General features: G+C 38.2%; 1 protein-coding gene across 4 annotated transcripts in view; it reads right to left on the reverse strand.

Annotated features, from left to right (window-relative positions):
* Positions 1-6,095: 6,095 nt before the first annotated feature.
* The window catches only part of NEBL (nebulette), a gene marked incomplete at its 5' end in the record, with an annotated part of 331,363 nt that continues 321,490 nt past the window's right edge, over positions 6,096-15,968 (reverse strand). For all 4 annotated transcript variants that reach the window (XM_082854898.1, XM_082854897.1, XM_082854896.1 and 1 more), the window contains 2 exons: positions 6,096-6,466; positions 7,968-8,074. In XM_082854898.1, coding sequence (XP_082711024.1) covers positions 6,290-6,466; positions 7,968-8,074 — 284 coding nt within the window. In that variant the 3' untranslated portion in view covers positions 6,096-6,289. The remainder of the gene's footprint in view (positions 6,467-7,967; positions 8,075-15,968) is intronic.

The raw sequence follows: 15,968 nt of genomic DNA on the forward strand, positions 1-15,968 counted from the left end.
GAGAAGCAAATTACATAAAGAAAGGAACAAAACTTTCCTTTTATCTACTTTTCGATTTATTATGTATAAGTATTTTTGTAAAAAGTTACTTTGGTAGACTTCTAGTGGTCACGTATGTCTCAATTACCCGTACAACTAACTTCACAAATTTTTAAGTTAACAAAAATATAAGCATAGTTTATCCTAAACCTAAATTATTTTAATTCAGAAAAAAAAAATCTTACTAAGTTACTCATTTCTCTGTGGGTTGGGTCCCAAAGAGTAAAATCTGTGAGCATGGTGGGGAAAAAAAACTTCGAGAGAGAGAGAAAAAAGTAAATTCTTCAAATAAATAAATGAGCAAGCTGTTTTGTCATTTGAAATATTATCAGTATGTTTGCTGATTAATATCATACAAATATTCATTTCATACTTTTGGAATATGAGAAACACAAAATTCAAGATTATGACGCGTGTTTACTCTACAAGCAAGAGTACTAAGTGTGTCATCAGCAGAGTTTATCAGTTTACAATTAGGAGGGTTTAGGCACCATCAAAGAGGAACTTCTACAAGATAACACAATAAAGCTAAGATCCTAGTCTCAGCAGATTTATATGAGGGCAAAAAAGGAAGTAACTCACTTTTTCCAACTATGGGAAACAGGAAGAAAGCAATTCTCCTCTATGATAAATGAGCCATTCTGAGCTGGGAAATCAGAGCATCTCCCTGTTTCATGCACTCCGTTTGTGCACTTCCTATTCTTTGCTGCAAGCTGTTTCTTTCATCTTACAAATACAAGAAAATTAAAACTGTACTATTGAGGACATATGAGGAATTTAATCTTGAAAGAGGTGAACTACGATAATGTATTACTATAGTACTCTGATATAAAATCAGAAGGAGACTGAGCTTGCAAAAGCATAATATTGTTATCATTTAAAGCTACGTTTATTTGGGGGAAGAAGACACATTCTGAATGACTCACCAAGGTTAGTGCACTGAGGCCACCACAGACCTTCGAGGCCATTTGACGTGAGTGGTCTCGATAAACCCATACCCAGGGTGTTATCAATGACCCCTGCTCCAAGAAACCAAGGTGAGAACCAACAAGTGGAACCATTTTGTTATATCCTGCATTTATTTAAGCAAACCGAACGTGTAGAGATAGGAAATTAAAGCGTTATCATGTTTTACAAATACAGAAAGAAGACACAGAATAATAATACCCTGGAGAGAGCGCATCTGAGAACGCGGTTCTATCACAGGAGAACATTTGCAGGGACCACTTGGAAGCCAAGGCCGATGCATCCATCTGTCATTCTTGTTCTGACATCGTTGACGTCGTTTTAACAGATAAATCAGCGATCTGCTCTTAAACGAATGGTAATACTAATGATTATGGTAGCCGTGAGGGGTTTATGAGTAACTATCTATACATACATGATGCTAGGCTTAATGTGTTATTTCAATGCCGCTGTACATTATGCAGGGGGAAATAACGTCTTGTTACACAATTCCTGTGACATCCACTAAAATGTGAACTAGTTTGCATAGGTTAGTCCTTTGGGCAGCACGATGTTGCTCTAGTCCACCAAGGCTTAAAGATTCACAGTGTAGAGGAAAAAAACATGAATTAAAGCATTTCTACTAAAATATATTTTAATAGCTGGTGTTAACAATTTGCATAACAAAAGCCAGATTATATTAATAACATTGTATTGTTCTGTAAGCCCCTTCATTTTAAAAACATGAAGCGTTTCCTGTAAAACTGTATGCTCTCAAAGTTAGTACAATCTTGCAAATTAATCATCAACCACAATTCTACATATTTTGAGGCAAAGAGAAGCCAATCTGCACAATGATTCAATTTTGGGTTTTAATCACAGGTCAAAGACCAACGGTTCCACACCCCTCCTGTAACACACTCAGTGCTGCTTCTAAATGCTCAGCAGTTCATTGTACGAACACCGAGGAAGGGAACTATGATGCAGTTTTCTCTTTTCCTTTAAAATAAATCATTCTTAACAGCAACTGGATTACAAAGAAGTATATACTATGCAAATTGAATAGCACATATCAAACACAAAAAGCCTATGGAATTCCCACGAAGATACTGAAGTAACATGGACAACTGGGGAGGAGGTTTGCCTTAGGGATCCTTCCAGGCTTGCGGATCGGGGAATGATGGCCACAGAAGCATCGTACGGCGTCTTGCCTTTTTTGGATCAGCACTGGTTGGCAGTGCCTGGAAAGAACCCTAATGGGCACGGAATACTTCAGAAAGAGACCTTCATTTTAGCATTCTTAACTTGGTTTACACAGCTTCTTATTAACCAAAGCTTTCTCACCTCCATGTCGAGTTACCCCAAACAACCGTACTCTAGCCACTTTCAGATTATCAGAAGCAAATAGCTAAGGTATAATGAATTTATGAAGTGAATTTCATCTTATGCAATGAATTCAGCCTCATAACATAACTCTTCTATCTTACAATAGGTATTTTAAATCTCAAACCTAAAGTTAATGTTTATGCATCTCAACTATATATAAATCCACAAAGAACCTTTCAGAAATAGACGGAAGAAGTCAGTATTTTCTAAACCTCTAGAGGTAAAATACAATCATCTATCACCTTTCGTATCTGTCAGGAGCATCTCACTTCCCCACCATAAAAATGCCAATCATATAATAAAATATTACTATAGAATAGGCAGAAGCTTGCTTGCTTGGTTTTCTTTTCAAGACCATAGTGAATAAACAAGGGTAATCATAAAGGCACCTATATATTTTTTATATCTCTGTATTATAATTTTGGTATAAACTATTAATATATCCACTTTATATAGGGAGGTGTTATTAAAGGATCACACACATTTTCTTTATCTTTTCATTAAAAACATTCTACTGGAGATGGACAAACCTGAAAAAGAGGTGCACCTTGAGCTTCCACTGTGTGTTTAGAAAAGTCTGCTTCCCAAATCCCAGAGTGTTGTCTAGCTCAACATGGAGGATAAGGAAAGAAAGACTGTGGCGAGACTGGCGAAAAGGCATCTTAGTCATCCTCATGCAATGAACCTGGTGGCAAGAGAGGGGCTGGTCTAATCGCATCCATATTCATACAGGGTGCTCCTGGGAACTGTGCTTGCAAATTCCTGTGTGGTGTCTGAGGTGGGGGAGGCCTGAGAAGATGCGGGGACAGCGCGGAGATCTGACAACCAGATAAATATTTCAAAGTGGGCTACACTGCGGATATGTAAACAATAACAAGAAGACATGAAGACTTTGTCTTGCCACAGGTTAGAAATAGAAAGCTCTCCCGGAGAACAAGAATTAGTAAAAACGCCTACTACAAAAACTTACACCAAAAGCAATATATTCTGTTGCCATGCTCTTCTCAAGAGAGAGATGATCCACGTACAGTTGTGTTTTCGGAACTTTGAAAAGCGTATCAAACTGCCCGTGTGCTTTTATCAGGATTGAGAACACGTTTAGAAAATCAGGTGCATGCTCTCTGTGCTCGGGCACATACAGTCTTCTTTAACTTGATCTTTAAAAGGACTGTTTTTGAAACCATTCTTGAGCTGTCAGCGTTATACGTAGCATCTGCCCGCTGCCAAATCGAGGCGAGAGGGGGAGTGTGGAAAGGGGAGAAGTTGTCCGAGAACACAGTTTTGAAAATGATGCTGTAAAAATAGCGCTTTGGTTTTCTACATCTATTGTCTCCTATATTTCTGCTGAGATGCTTAATATCCTGACAGGCTTTAGTAATGGTGACAACACTATCAAATCATAGCATCGGGAACATGTGCAACTGGTTCTCCCTCAGTCTTTATTGTAAAATAACTGCTCTCTAGTTAAATTCTGATCTGATCTTAATTCCTGAAGGCTGGAAAGGAGAAACATTTTACTAGGCAAACATTATGTGAGGCTTAACATTTTAGGAGAATTATTCCCCAAATAAGTATTGACGTTTACATTCAGTGAATCTGATTTTGAAATCAGTGGATGAGAAAAACAATGAAACATCAAGTTGTTACTTTATGGTTACTTCCCCGATTATAATCATCATTTCAAATCGGTCTCCTTTGAGCTTCCTATAAATGTGCTATTTATCAAAAATTGTACCCGTCTTACATTTCCTCTGCAAATTTAATCAACAACTACTCTTTTATAATCACAAAAAAGTAGTCTGTCTGGGTGAATCTTAAATATTTACTTAATGGTATAATAAAATTAAGAAGCAAGCTTATTGCCCTCAGTTTTAATGCACAGAAATTTTTGCAAGAATATTGCAAGTTCCGCTTGTCTTTGCAGGTTTTTGTATAAGACACCAAGATCGATATGGGGTTTAATCAGATGAATCACAACTGGTCATTCCAATGACAGAAAATCAGCTAAGCTGGCTATGTGGTAATATGTAAAACCCCCTCAAAAAAATCTCTAGTTATTTGCCTGAATTTTTCCCTTTTCAATTTTACATCAGTGTCATGTAGATGCAGCTTGAATGTAATAAACCTTATTTAATTACTCTTTTAGCCCGATGAAAATAAGACTACAGATTTTCAAAATGATGTGCTTACTTTTCAAAGGTGTAAATGAATTAACATTTGCCTTCGGACCAATAAACATTTCAGTAAAAGATGTTTTACAGCATATTTTGTTAATTTCTTTGAATATATTATTAAGGCAGAAAGCCCCAAGGCCCATACATTTGATTACATTTTTGTAACTTTACTTTTTCAGTTTCATTACAGCTATAGAGTCAGGCCCTACATGACTGCTACCCTGTTGCAAGTCTCACTAAGGGCATGGTCAGAAAAACACAGAGTTGCTGATGGACCTTAGTCTCTCCAGTGATCTTGACTGTGGACTCCAGGTTAAACTTCACGACATGACGGTCACGGCTGTGAATCCAGCCAGAGCCTGCAATGTCACTCATTTGGAAATGAAAATGTGACAACGATCTCTTTTTAAATGAACAATCTGTTGGGCCTGTACCTCAAACCTCTGGTGACATCCCAATCTCACCGCTGGATGTGATTTACAAAATAAAAACCAGAAAGTGGAAAGGAAGTCTTTTCATTAAGCGGTTTTAGTGGCTAGATTCCCATTCCAGAATCTGAATACCATTTTCCCAAATAAGAAACCAGATCACCTGTCTCTGTGTGCGGAGCTGGTAATCTTTTGTTCGCTGGCTTCCCCCAGCACACTTCGTATTCCGACTTTGTAACTGGCTTTTATGAAGTTTTCTTTGCTTTTAAATCAATAGCGGCATTAAGTTAATGAAAGCTGTTCAATAAACACCTAAATCACTTATTTGCTAGAGTATACATCTATTTCCTAAGGTGTAAATCCTTCAAAACTAGAGTGCAATGCGGCAAGAGAATCTCAAGCAACTTTTCAAGTTATGTTTTTCTGATGAGCTGGCAACTAGAGGAAAGGGCTTTTAGATATCGGCCACACTTTTTGTTTTAATAACAGGAACAGGCAGTGCAGCTGCCTATGTTACAGAAGCTTGAACCTACATGACATGCAACAGGGTAAAGGCTATTAGTATCAGGGAAATAATATAGATGACCTTAAAATTTGCCCTTTGTAGAGTAGCTGTGAAGTAATTTGGTCCTGACATTCTAGGCAGCCAAGCATATACTTAGGTCCATAGAATGTAAATGGAGAGTAGGATACACCTCGGTACAAATGAGAAATAAACAGACCCAAGTTGGCCCAGGGAACAAGGAAATTTCTTTGTTCGGTAGAAGTTTCTAGATCCCTAAGGCCACCAGTCAATATAATTTTAACCAAACTGTCATTCTGCCACTGCTTACATTTAATATATTTAGGCAATTTTCACTTGAATTGGAAATTGCCTCGTGACTCAAAAGCTAAATGGTTTTTAAATTATCGGCTGTGTTGCTGAATTAAGAGGACTGGCTTCTGGTGATTCCAAAGGGACAGCTAAGAAATTTCATATACTTGTGACATTTAAGGGACAATCAACGTCTCTATTAAAGTCTACAAAAATACATTTCCCCAGAAGGGTTCACGATAGCCAATCAAAGGAAAACATTAACACAATTAGCAGCACCAGGTCTCCAGACCTAATTATTTTGTTTATACGAATTACCGAAAATGCTGCTGTTTTCAGCCCAGAAGTCATTCCTTCTTCCTGGTACCTGCGTGTCTAATTGTCAAAGGAAGGATAGATTACTGTAAAATAACTGCCAAGTTGTCTTAAAAGTATCTTCTACCTTTTAAAAAGATTACGTTTAGTGTACATTAGAACAAAGCTCAAAGGGCAAGGAAAAATGATTAATTAACAAACTCAATGTAATTCGCCGGAAGCATCCCGGTTTTCCCAGTTCTCTGCACCGTGCCGTACATCCAGCCGTCGTCGATGGGCTGCACGTTGACGATGTAGTCGCCATCCCTGAAGGAGACTTCATCTTCATCCTGGGCACTGTAATCGTACATGGCTCGGTAGGTCCTCTGAGGAGGGAAAGATGGGGTCACACGATGGACACCAAGGTAGTCACAGCCGCAAATGCGGATCGCAACAAACCAACCCACGCATAAAGTAACTATCAGGAATCTTCCCGAGCACATCTATTTCTGGAGTCCTGCAAACCAGAGCATACTGTCTGTCCTGACTGTGTTCATCTCAAGGTTACTAGTCTGGCAAAAGACGTAAGACTGGGGGCCAGAGCAAGCCGCTAAATACAATAGCTAGCCCGTCAAAAAGTAAGCTCTGAAGCAGTAAAGCCACTCCCCCAGCTTCAGATAAGCCCAGAGACCTTAGATTATGTAGATTCTCCCCTAGTCCACATTCTTCAGAGAACAAAACACACCATAGTGGCAGACAGGTCCAAGTCACTGCCAAATCACTACCGTTGGTCCCCTGGCAGAGGTAATGAACTTGACTAAAAATTTTTGTTTCCTCTTAAAAATATTTAAAACAAATAAGAGAAAAAATCCATAATATACTCAATAGGTTTTTGTATCACAGTGATAGAAATCTAGCATATAAATGTCCTGAATATTTAAGTACATATAATTAAGTCCTTGTTATAATGAGGAAATTTTTTTAAATGAGTTTTACTATATTTGTTTTCATTTGAGGCCAAGAGTTTAGCTAATGATATCAGACAATCTCAAAATCAAGTGTATTCATAGACTGAGGAAACTGGCTGAGATGCAAAGAACTTTAGAGTGAATAAAGATACCTTACTACCAGTTATAAAAAATAAGTAGGTCACAGATGTGTGACGTATAGCCCAGAAAAACAGTCAATAATATTATAATAACTTTAATGGTGTATAATCCATAAAAACACCAAATCACTATGTTGTACACCTGAAACTAATATAATATTGTAAGTCAACTATACTTCAACAAAAATACATTTTAAAAAAGGTATTTTACAAGCTTAGAAGGGCCACCTCTTTCTAAGTGCACAGGCAAAGGCCAAGGGACTGTGTCGGAAGCCTGGAGAAGCAATTTCAGCCTAAGATGCCACATTTGACTAAATGACCCGGAACACTGCTTCCAAGCCTTACATTCAGTGAATGAATCAGCACTCCAAGATTTCCAGAGGAGGACTCAAAGACATATGCTGGCTGTGTCATTTAGCTCTCAGGGGCCATTTTGATTCACTAGTTAACGTGACCAGATATTTGTGCTTTTTTTTTACTGAATGAAGACCATAGTTGACGACTTCCAATCATGAGATAACAATGAGGTTATAGTACTGGTAGAGTCTTTGTATGTTTTACTGTTTGCATGTTTTCTCATCGTGCCGCCCCTTCTCAACGGTTTACCCCTATATGTCTTCCACTTCCTTAGGGAAGCCTGTAAAAATGCAACACATCATCATTTACCCTTTATATAAAAAATGTACCCTATTCAATTCAACTGTATTCTACGTGCATTTACATTCTGGAGATAAAATATGAAGACCAGGGAAGGAGGAACGCTTCAAATGGGCACTTACTAGATTTGGTGAATGCTGCATTGACCTCATGGATGACAAGCTGGTCTGATGCATGTACCCATACCCTTGAGAATGGCTTTGCTGGTAGGCTCCAGGAAGAACAGGTGCTGGACGTTAAACAGACACACACACAAAGAATCCTTAAACCGAGTCTCAAAGTACCCCTCCCAAGCCCTCAGGTGACCCCATGCTCTGCTAGACATTTCTGAAACCAAATGCCATTTTCAGTGTCATGTGAAATTTGAAGAGTGATATTGTAAGTGATCTCTAGAGCAGTATAAATGTCAGTAATTAAGGACATATATAGGTAATCAGTTTAACATGCAGTTAAATATGTTAGAAATATTTGTATTACTCTATTGCCGATGCTATGTTAAAACAACACAAATACAAAACAGAAATTTCCCGCAATCCCTTAACAAAATCCTGTTTTCATCTGGCCATGGGATCCTTGTAGGTATTTTCCAAAATAAAAATAAGAAATTTAAAGGAATTTACAACAAGGACCGATTGTATAGCACAGGGAATTATACTCAATATTTTATAATAACCTATAAGGGAAACTAATCTGAAAAAGAACAGATTTACATATATATGCATAACTGAATCACTGTGCTGTATACCTGAAACTAACACAGCATTGTAAATCAACTATACTTCAATTAAAAAAAAAGAAATTTAAAGGAATTTAATTGGATTGTCAATGACAGGGTATAAGTGTTTTCACAGGATATTTAATAATGGGTGCTTTTAATATTTTGAGACATACTGTTGAATATTACCTTTACAAAGACGGTAAACATAGCATAGGTTTAGCAACAAATGTTTGTTAAGCCTTAAAAGAAAATTTTACTTAGAATATTACGAATTATCCATTTTATTTTTGGCTATAAGTTAGCTGGATAGTGTTATGAAAGCCTGAGGAACGAAACCACTTAAAGAATTTCGTAAACATTATCCTTCTATAATACATAAAAAAAGATAGTATTCACTTAGTTTGTGCTGTTCTCACCACTAATTAATGACATTCAAAAGACATAGTTCCTGTTTTGAAGAAAACTGAATTCTAGATAAACCAATACAGAAGCTACATAAAACCCTACGAAATCAGTAGTGTGTGTTTAAGTATTTGTAACCAGAATCATGGGCTATAAATGAAGGTATTTTAGTAGGCATGCCCTTCGTTGTGGTTTGAATAATTATATGATGCACTAGTAAAACTTTTATGATATACGTGCTATAAAAACCCACAATAGGTTGCCATCTTTGTTCAATCAGGTTGAGTATATAAAGTAATTATCATGGGTTGATTTATTCAGGACAGTTATAATAAAAGAATAAAGCAGATATAATTCTTGGGTATTATGAATAATTAATATTTTATAAGTGGCACACTCATTCTAATGATATATGAGAACATCAAACTTGAAAGAATTTAATCATCAGAAAATTACAAATCATTAATCTGTTCTCCAGATAATAATGATATTAGGTTAAATGGGATTTTTAAAAATAGTTCTTGAATTAATTCATATTACAATGTTGTTACAACTGTGTTTATTTAATGTCTTTTTCGAGAAAGATCTTTACTTGGATTGTAGTATATTATAAAGTGATTAAACATCAAATATGTCAGAAAACAGCACTTTTTAACATTATCAACTCAATTTGAATATTAACATCAATAGACGTCAAGGATGTTGTCATAATTCACTCATGAAGAAAAAATACTGGAATTCCCATAAATATCTAGACCTACTTAACTAGCTGAGTAAAAGAGCTTTTTCTTGTGTTGGAAGCTGGAAGCAATGACCATTCATTTATTTACTCCCTTGACTATCAGCAAGCATTTAAGAGACTTCATGCATGCACAGAGCTTACTACCTTTCCTGTCACTTAGTAAGCTTGCATGAATGTTAACAATAATCACTGCCCACTATGCTCAAAGCATGCAGGTATAAGAGGAGCGACAAAACTAACTGCCCTCCTAGAGCAGTGATGGCCTTGGACAATTGTCCTTTGCCCAATGAAGGAAATGGCTCAGGATACTTAGGGCATTTCCTTAAAAACATTATTAGTCAACGACTCCAACTGCATCCCCAGGCTAGCAGTCTTGAACTGGTTTTTATCCATTTAAAGAAGACATTTCTTCATTATTATTCTGATCTATCTGTAAATACTTAAGATTAAATACGTAACCCTTGACAATTAATAAAAATAAAGAATTAGACACTTAATCCTTTGTTACACTACTTAACAATGACCTTTAAATTCTGATGTATAGAATCATGCACAACCATCTTAAAATATTTTGGGGAAAAAAACAATCAGGAAAGGATAATGATGAAAAAACTCTTAAATATGTTATCTCATCAGCTGTAATGCGTTTATGTTTACACAGGTTGTGCATGATAATCCCAGTTTAGCACCCATCAGTACTGACAACTCAAGAATGTCATTTAATAGTGTTCTCTAGATACAGAACCATAATTCAAAAAGACACATGCACCCCAATGTTCATTGCAGCACTATTTACAATAGCCAAGACATGGAAGCAACCTAAATGCTCATCAACCAATGAATGGATAAAGAAGATGTGGTACATATATACAATGGAATACTACTCAGCCATAAAAAAAGAAATAATGCCATTTGCAGCAACATGGGTGGACCTAGAGATTACCATACTAAGTCAAGTAAGTCAGACAGAGAAAGACAAATATCATATGATATCACTTATATGTGGAATCTAAAAAAATGGTGCAAATGAACTTATTTACAAAACAGAAATAGGATCACAGATGTAGAAAACAAACTTATGGTACCAAAGGGGAAATGGGGGGGGCGATAAATTGGGAGATTGGGATTGACATATACACACTACTATATATAAATAGATAACTACTAAGGACCTACTGTACAGCAGAGGGAACTCTAGTCAATATTCTGTAATAACCTATATGGGAAAAGAATCTAAAAAAGAATGGATATATGTATATGTATAACTGATTCACTTTGTTGTGTACCTGAAACTAACACAACATTGTAAATCAACCATACGCCAATAAAAATTTTTTAAAAAAGAAGAAAAGTGTTCTCTAACTTTGGCTTTTAAAAATGAAAATTCATGCCTACTCAGTTGTTCAAATCCGACCTTCAAAAGGAATCTGTAGCTACTGTCAAATACAGAAGGAGAAGAAGGTATTTATCCTAAACACGTGTGGGCTGGAGAGAGCACGAGAGTTTAGAATGAGAAACCTTGTCCTTACGGTCTCTCCTCATGCCTTGATTGATTATTTCCATCTCCCTCTCTGTTTACATTATTTAACGCAAGTCTCTTTGGGGTTATCAAACTTGTTATCTACCTTATACCTGGTACAATAGAAGATATTTTAGGAAGCTCCTATTAGGACTATGAAAAATATAACTGAGAGCTCAGAGGAATCAACTTACTAAAAGCAAATCCCTATTTAAAAAGAGGCACAGACATTGCTTTTTTATTGTTGTGCTACATGAATGTTTTTTATGAAACATAGGTGAAACAAGCAAAAGGAAATTTCAGGTAATGGCTTTGGAAATTGGGTTTATTATGGATTTGGGTAAAAGATAGCTATTCCACGTGAGTATGAGACATTGTCCACAAAAATATGGAATTCAATGGGGTTTTGCAAAAGCAAGATGTTAGGCTAATTTTGCAACAAACAAGTACTTCTTATGAAAGAGAAAAACACACAGTGCCCTCCTTATTAAACTAGTGGTCAGACAGCATGAGCATTTTTTTTTTCTTTTGGCCGCACAGAGCGGCATACGGTATCTTAGTTCCCCCTGACCAGGGAATTGAACCCGCATCCCTTGCTGTGGAAGCACGGAGTCTTAACCCATGGGCATTAGTACAGATGGTGGTAAAGGTATGATGGTCTTCCAGCCCAAGAGTCTTGAGGTTGAGCAGTTTCTATTTCAATACCATAAAAGCCACAAAACAGTAGCTTTCATTATACTAAGGCAACAACAAAACACAAAAGTGTGACTCAACTTTCATTTCACATCGGTAAGATTTATGGACCAGAGGTCTGGAAGATGACTAAAGCTCTGAGGGTTTCAGGCTCTATTTGAAATGTCCTATAGTATTTATAAAACTGAAATCTCGCTGGAGAGGGTGTGGAGAAAAGGGAACCCTCTTGCACTGCTGGTGGGAATGTGAATTGGTTCAGCCACTATGGAGAACAGTATGGAGGTTCCTTAAAAAACTACAAATAGAACTACCATATGACCCAGCAATCCCACTACTGGGCATATACCCTGAGAAAACCAAAATTCAAAAAGAGTCATGTACCAAAATGTTCATTGCAGCTCTATTTACAATAGCCCGGAGATGGAAACAACCTAAGTGCCCGTCATCGGATGAATGGATAAAGAAGATGTGGCACATATATACAATGGAATATTACTCAGCCATAAAAAGAAACGAAATTGAGCTATTTGTAATGAGGTGGATAGACCTAGAGTCTGTCATTCAGAGTGAAGTAAGTCAGAAAGAAAAAGACAAATACCGTATGCTAACACATATATATGGAATTTAAGAAAAAAAATGTCATGAAGAACCTAGGGGTAAAGCAGGAATAAGGATGCAGACCTCCTAGAGAACGGACTTGAGGTTATGGGGAGGGGGAAGGGTGAGCTGTGACAGAGCGAGAGAGAGTCATGGTCATATACACACTAACAAACGTAGTAAGGTAGATAGCTGGTGGGAAGCAGCCGCATGGCACAGGGATATTGGCTCGGTGCTTTGTGACAGCCTGGAGGGGTGGGATAGGGAGGGTAGGAGGGAGGGAGACGCAAGAGGGAGGACATATGGGAACATGTGTTTATGTATGACTGATTCACTTTGTTATAAAGCAGAAACTAACACACCATTGTAAAGCAATTATACCCCAATAAAGATGTTAAAAAAAAAAAAAAACTGAAATCTCTCTTCCAGTGCACAAAAAATTCTTACATAAACAGCCAACACTAATATTTTCTAATTAAGGCTTATTCTTATGATTGAAGGAGGTAAAGTCAAGACAAAGAAAGAAGTAAGCAGACAGGAAGATCATAAAACAGAAGGTAAAAATGGAGGAAGGAAAATTTTTAGGAGCCTTCAGAAATCTGAAACTGGAAAAAGAAGGAAATACATGTAAACATACAAAGATTGGAGTAAATGAACCACAGAAATTCACCCAAATTAAAAGTAGAAAAAGCACCCCCAAAAATGTCCACTCTGGGGAAGGTACCCAGAGCAGATGGGAGAAGAGAAAGAGAATTATGGAAGTGTCCTCCGTATGCCTGGTGCTTTATGTATTGCCCCTTAACTAACAGAATAACTCTCTAATACAAGTGTCATTCCCACTTTATAGAATACAAATACAGAGGCTGGGAGATTAAGCAGGAAGGCATCAGAACAATCATCTCTGCACAGTGACACCACAATAAAAGTCTCAGGTCATTACAGAAGGAGTGGAAGTTTTGACAGCCTCACAATGACCATAGAGTAATAGTATATGGCCAAACTCCAAATGCAGAACATAAAAATAAAAATGGTGCTTTACTGATGTCTTAGGTCATCTGGGGTGCGTATAAAAAAATACCACAGACTGCGGGGCTTAAACAACTAACATTTATTTCTCACAGTTCTGGAGACTGGGAAGTCCAAGAGTAAAGCTTCAGCAGATTCGGTGTCTGGTGAGACTCTGCTTCCTGATTCACAGAAGGCCATCTTTTTGCTGCGTCCTTACATGGCAGAAGGTGAGGGAGCTCTGTGGGGTCTCTTTCATAATGGCACTAAATCCCATTCATGAGGACTCCACCCTCATGACCTAATCACCTGCCAAATGCTACATCTCCTAGTACTATCGTATCGGGGGTTAGGATTTCAACATATGAATTTGGGCGGGGGGACACAAGCATTAAGTCTATAGCAATTAGCTAACTATAGACACAGAATGAACAGAGAAAATAATTTGGGGGATTTTCCTCATAGGCTTACTTTTTTAAAAATCTAGAATAAGGAGAAGATCAGCCCTCGGGAATTTTCCAATGAAGAATACAAGATGCAATGAAATCAGAAATATTTTAGATATTCAGAAATTCTAAAATATTTAGAAATATTTTCTAACACTTGACTATGGTTTTATCGGCTAATGCATGTCAAAGAACTTAATGAGGTTTTTTTTTTCCCCTAGGACAGAAAAATCTCTATTTAGACAGTCACAGGAAAATTGCTAAACTGAACGAAGACATAAACGTAAAAAAGAAAGTATGAAGACGCTGTTAGTTTTGAAGTAAATACTAACTAATGAGCTAGAGCCTAACTAGATCTCATGTAGGCCACGAGCCAGGTGGCTGAGCTAACTGGTAACAACATAGGCCCATGACGTGAACCTTCTTGCTCAAATGGCTTTTGCACATGCCATCAAGAGCCATCAAGAGTTCCATGCCAGGGCTGCAAGTCCTCGTGGCCTCTGATTCTCTCCACAAGCTACAGTGGGGACTAAATCCACAACAGTCATGCCTAATCCAGCAACAAGATGCTATTTGTTAATCTGAGAGAATTCCTAGCACTATAGAAAATGCTTTTTCGTCCCTGCAGTAAACAGAAACAAGCCAGACTGCCTCTAGGTTTTAGTTGCTGGTTTTGAAGGATAAGCTGTGAATAGACAACTGCCTAAGAAACAGCCTTGCTACATAAGAAACTATGAATAAACAGACTTTAACATAAAAGGGAAACCACCCATCTACCACTGAGTTAAAACCACCAAGTTTTAGAGACAGGCATAGTCATCACTGTGATATAAAACATTGCTCAAACTTTGGAAGCCATATGTAAAAATAAAAGCAATCATTACTATATCATATTTTACATTTTCAGCTCCAGGGTGGGCCATGAACTGTGGGAAGGAAAGGAGGAGAGAGGAGGATTCAGGTACTTGCAGTGAGTTTCAACCCTGACTGCATATTAAATTCACCTGGGATGTTTTAAAACCATGCTATGTCCAGGTCCCCCAGATTAAATCAGAGTCTCTGGGGTGGGAGTGGGAGGGAGTGGACACTGGTGTTTTATTTTTTAAATCTTCCAAGTGATTCAAATGGGCAGCCACAATGAAGAACAACTAAGCTACTGCTGGTGTCCTTCTTCTCCACCTGACACAAATTTAGAGGCACATGGGATCCTATTTATGCTACTCCCAAATTCCCTCTCTCCCCCTGCAATGGACTAAATGTCTGTATCCTCACAAATTCATATGTTGAAATCCCAACCGCCCCCCCTACAATGTGATGGTCTTTGGAGGTGGGGCCTTTGGGTGATTAGGTCATGAGGGTGGAGCCCTCATGAATGGGATAAGTGTCCTTATGAGAAGAGGCCAGAGAGTTAGCTAGCTCTCCTTCCATCATGTGAGGACACAAGGAGAAGATAGCAGTCTGCAGCCAGGAAGAGGGCCCTCAGCAGACCTGACCATGCTGGCACCCTCATCTCTGCCTTCCAGCCTCCAGGACTGTGGGAAATAAATATGTGTTGTTTCTAATCCACCCAGTCTACGGTATTCTGTTAGAGCAGCTGAACAGGCTAAAGCACACACACACCCCATGACTTTTTTCTACTTGTGGAGGAAAATGTTTAACCCAGGGCTCAAGAAGCAACCGGGGATTGTGGGAAGAAAGCTGAGCCACGAGGAAGCTCACCACAGGATAACTGGGCAGGGTGGGGGGGGGGGGGGCTACCATTTGACACTCCTGGTGAGGCAAGAGCCACGTGGCCCCAGCAACGGGGGGCGGGGGGGGACTAATAAAGTCCCCACTTCCAGGTCACCATCTGAGAGGAAAGGGAGACTGGGCAGCCAAGAACCATCTTTGCAATAATAAAGTCTCCCTTTCCTCCCCAGAGAAGACTTGCTTCCTAACCAGGTTGATACAGATAATGTCTCCCTGTTGGGCAGGTTTGCTAGTGGTCCCCTCACACGATTG

The sequence above is a fragment of the Leucopleurus acutus genome (assembly GCF_964270905.1).
Source record: "Leucopleurus acutus genome assembly, chromosome: 1".
Lineage (NCBI taxonomy): Eukaryota > Metazoa > Chordata > Mammalia > Artiodactyla > Delphinidae > Leucopleurus > Leucopleurus acutus.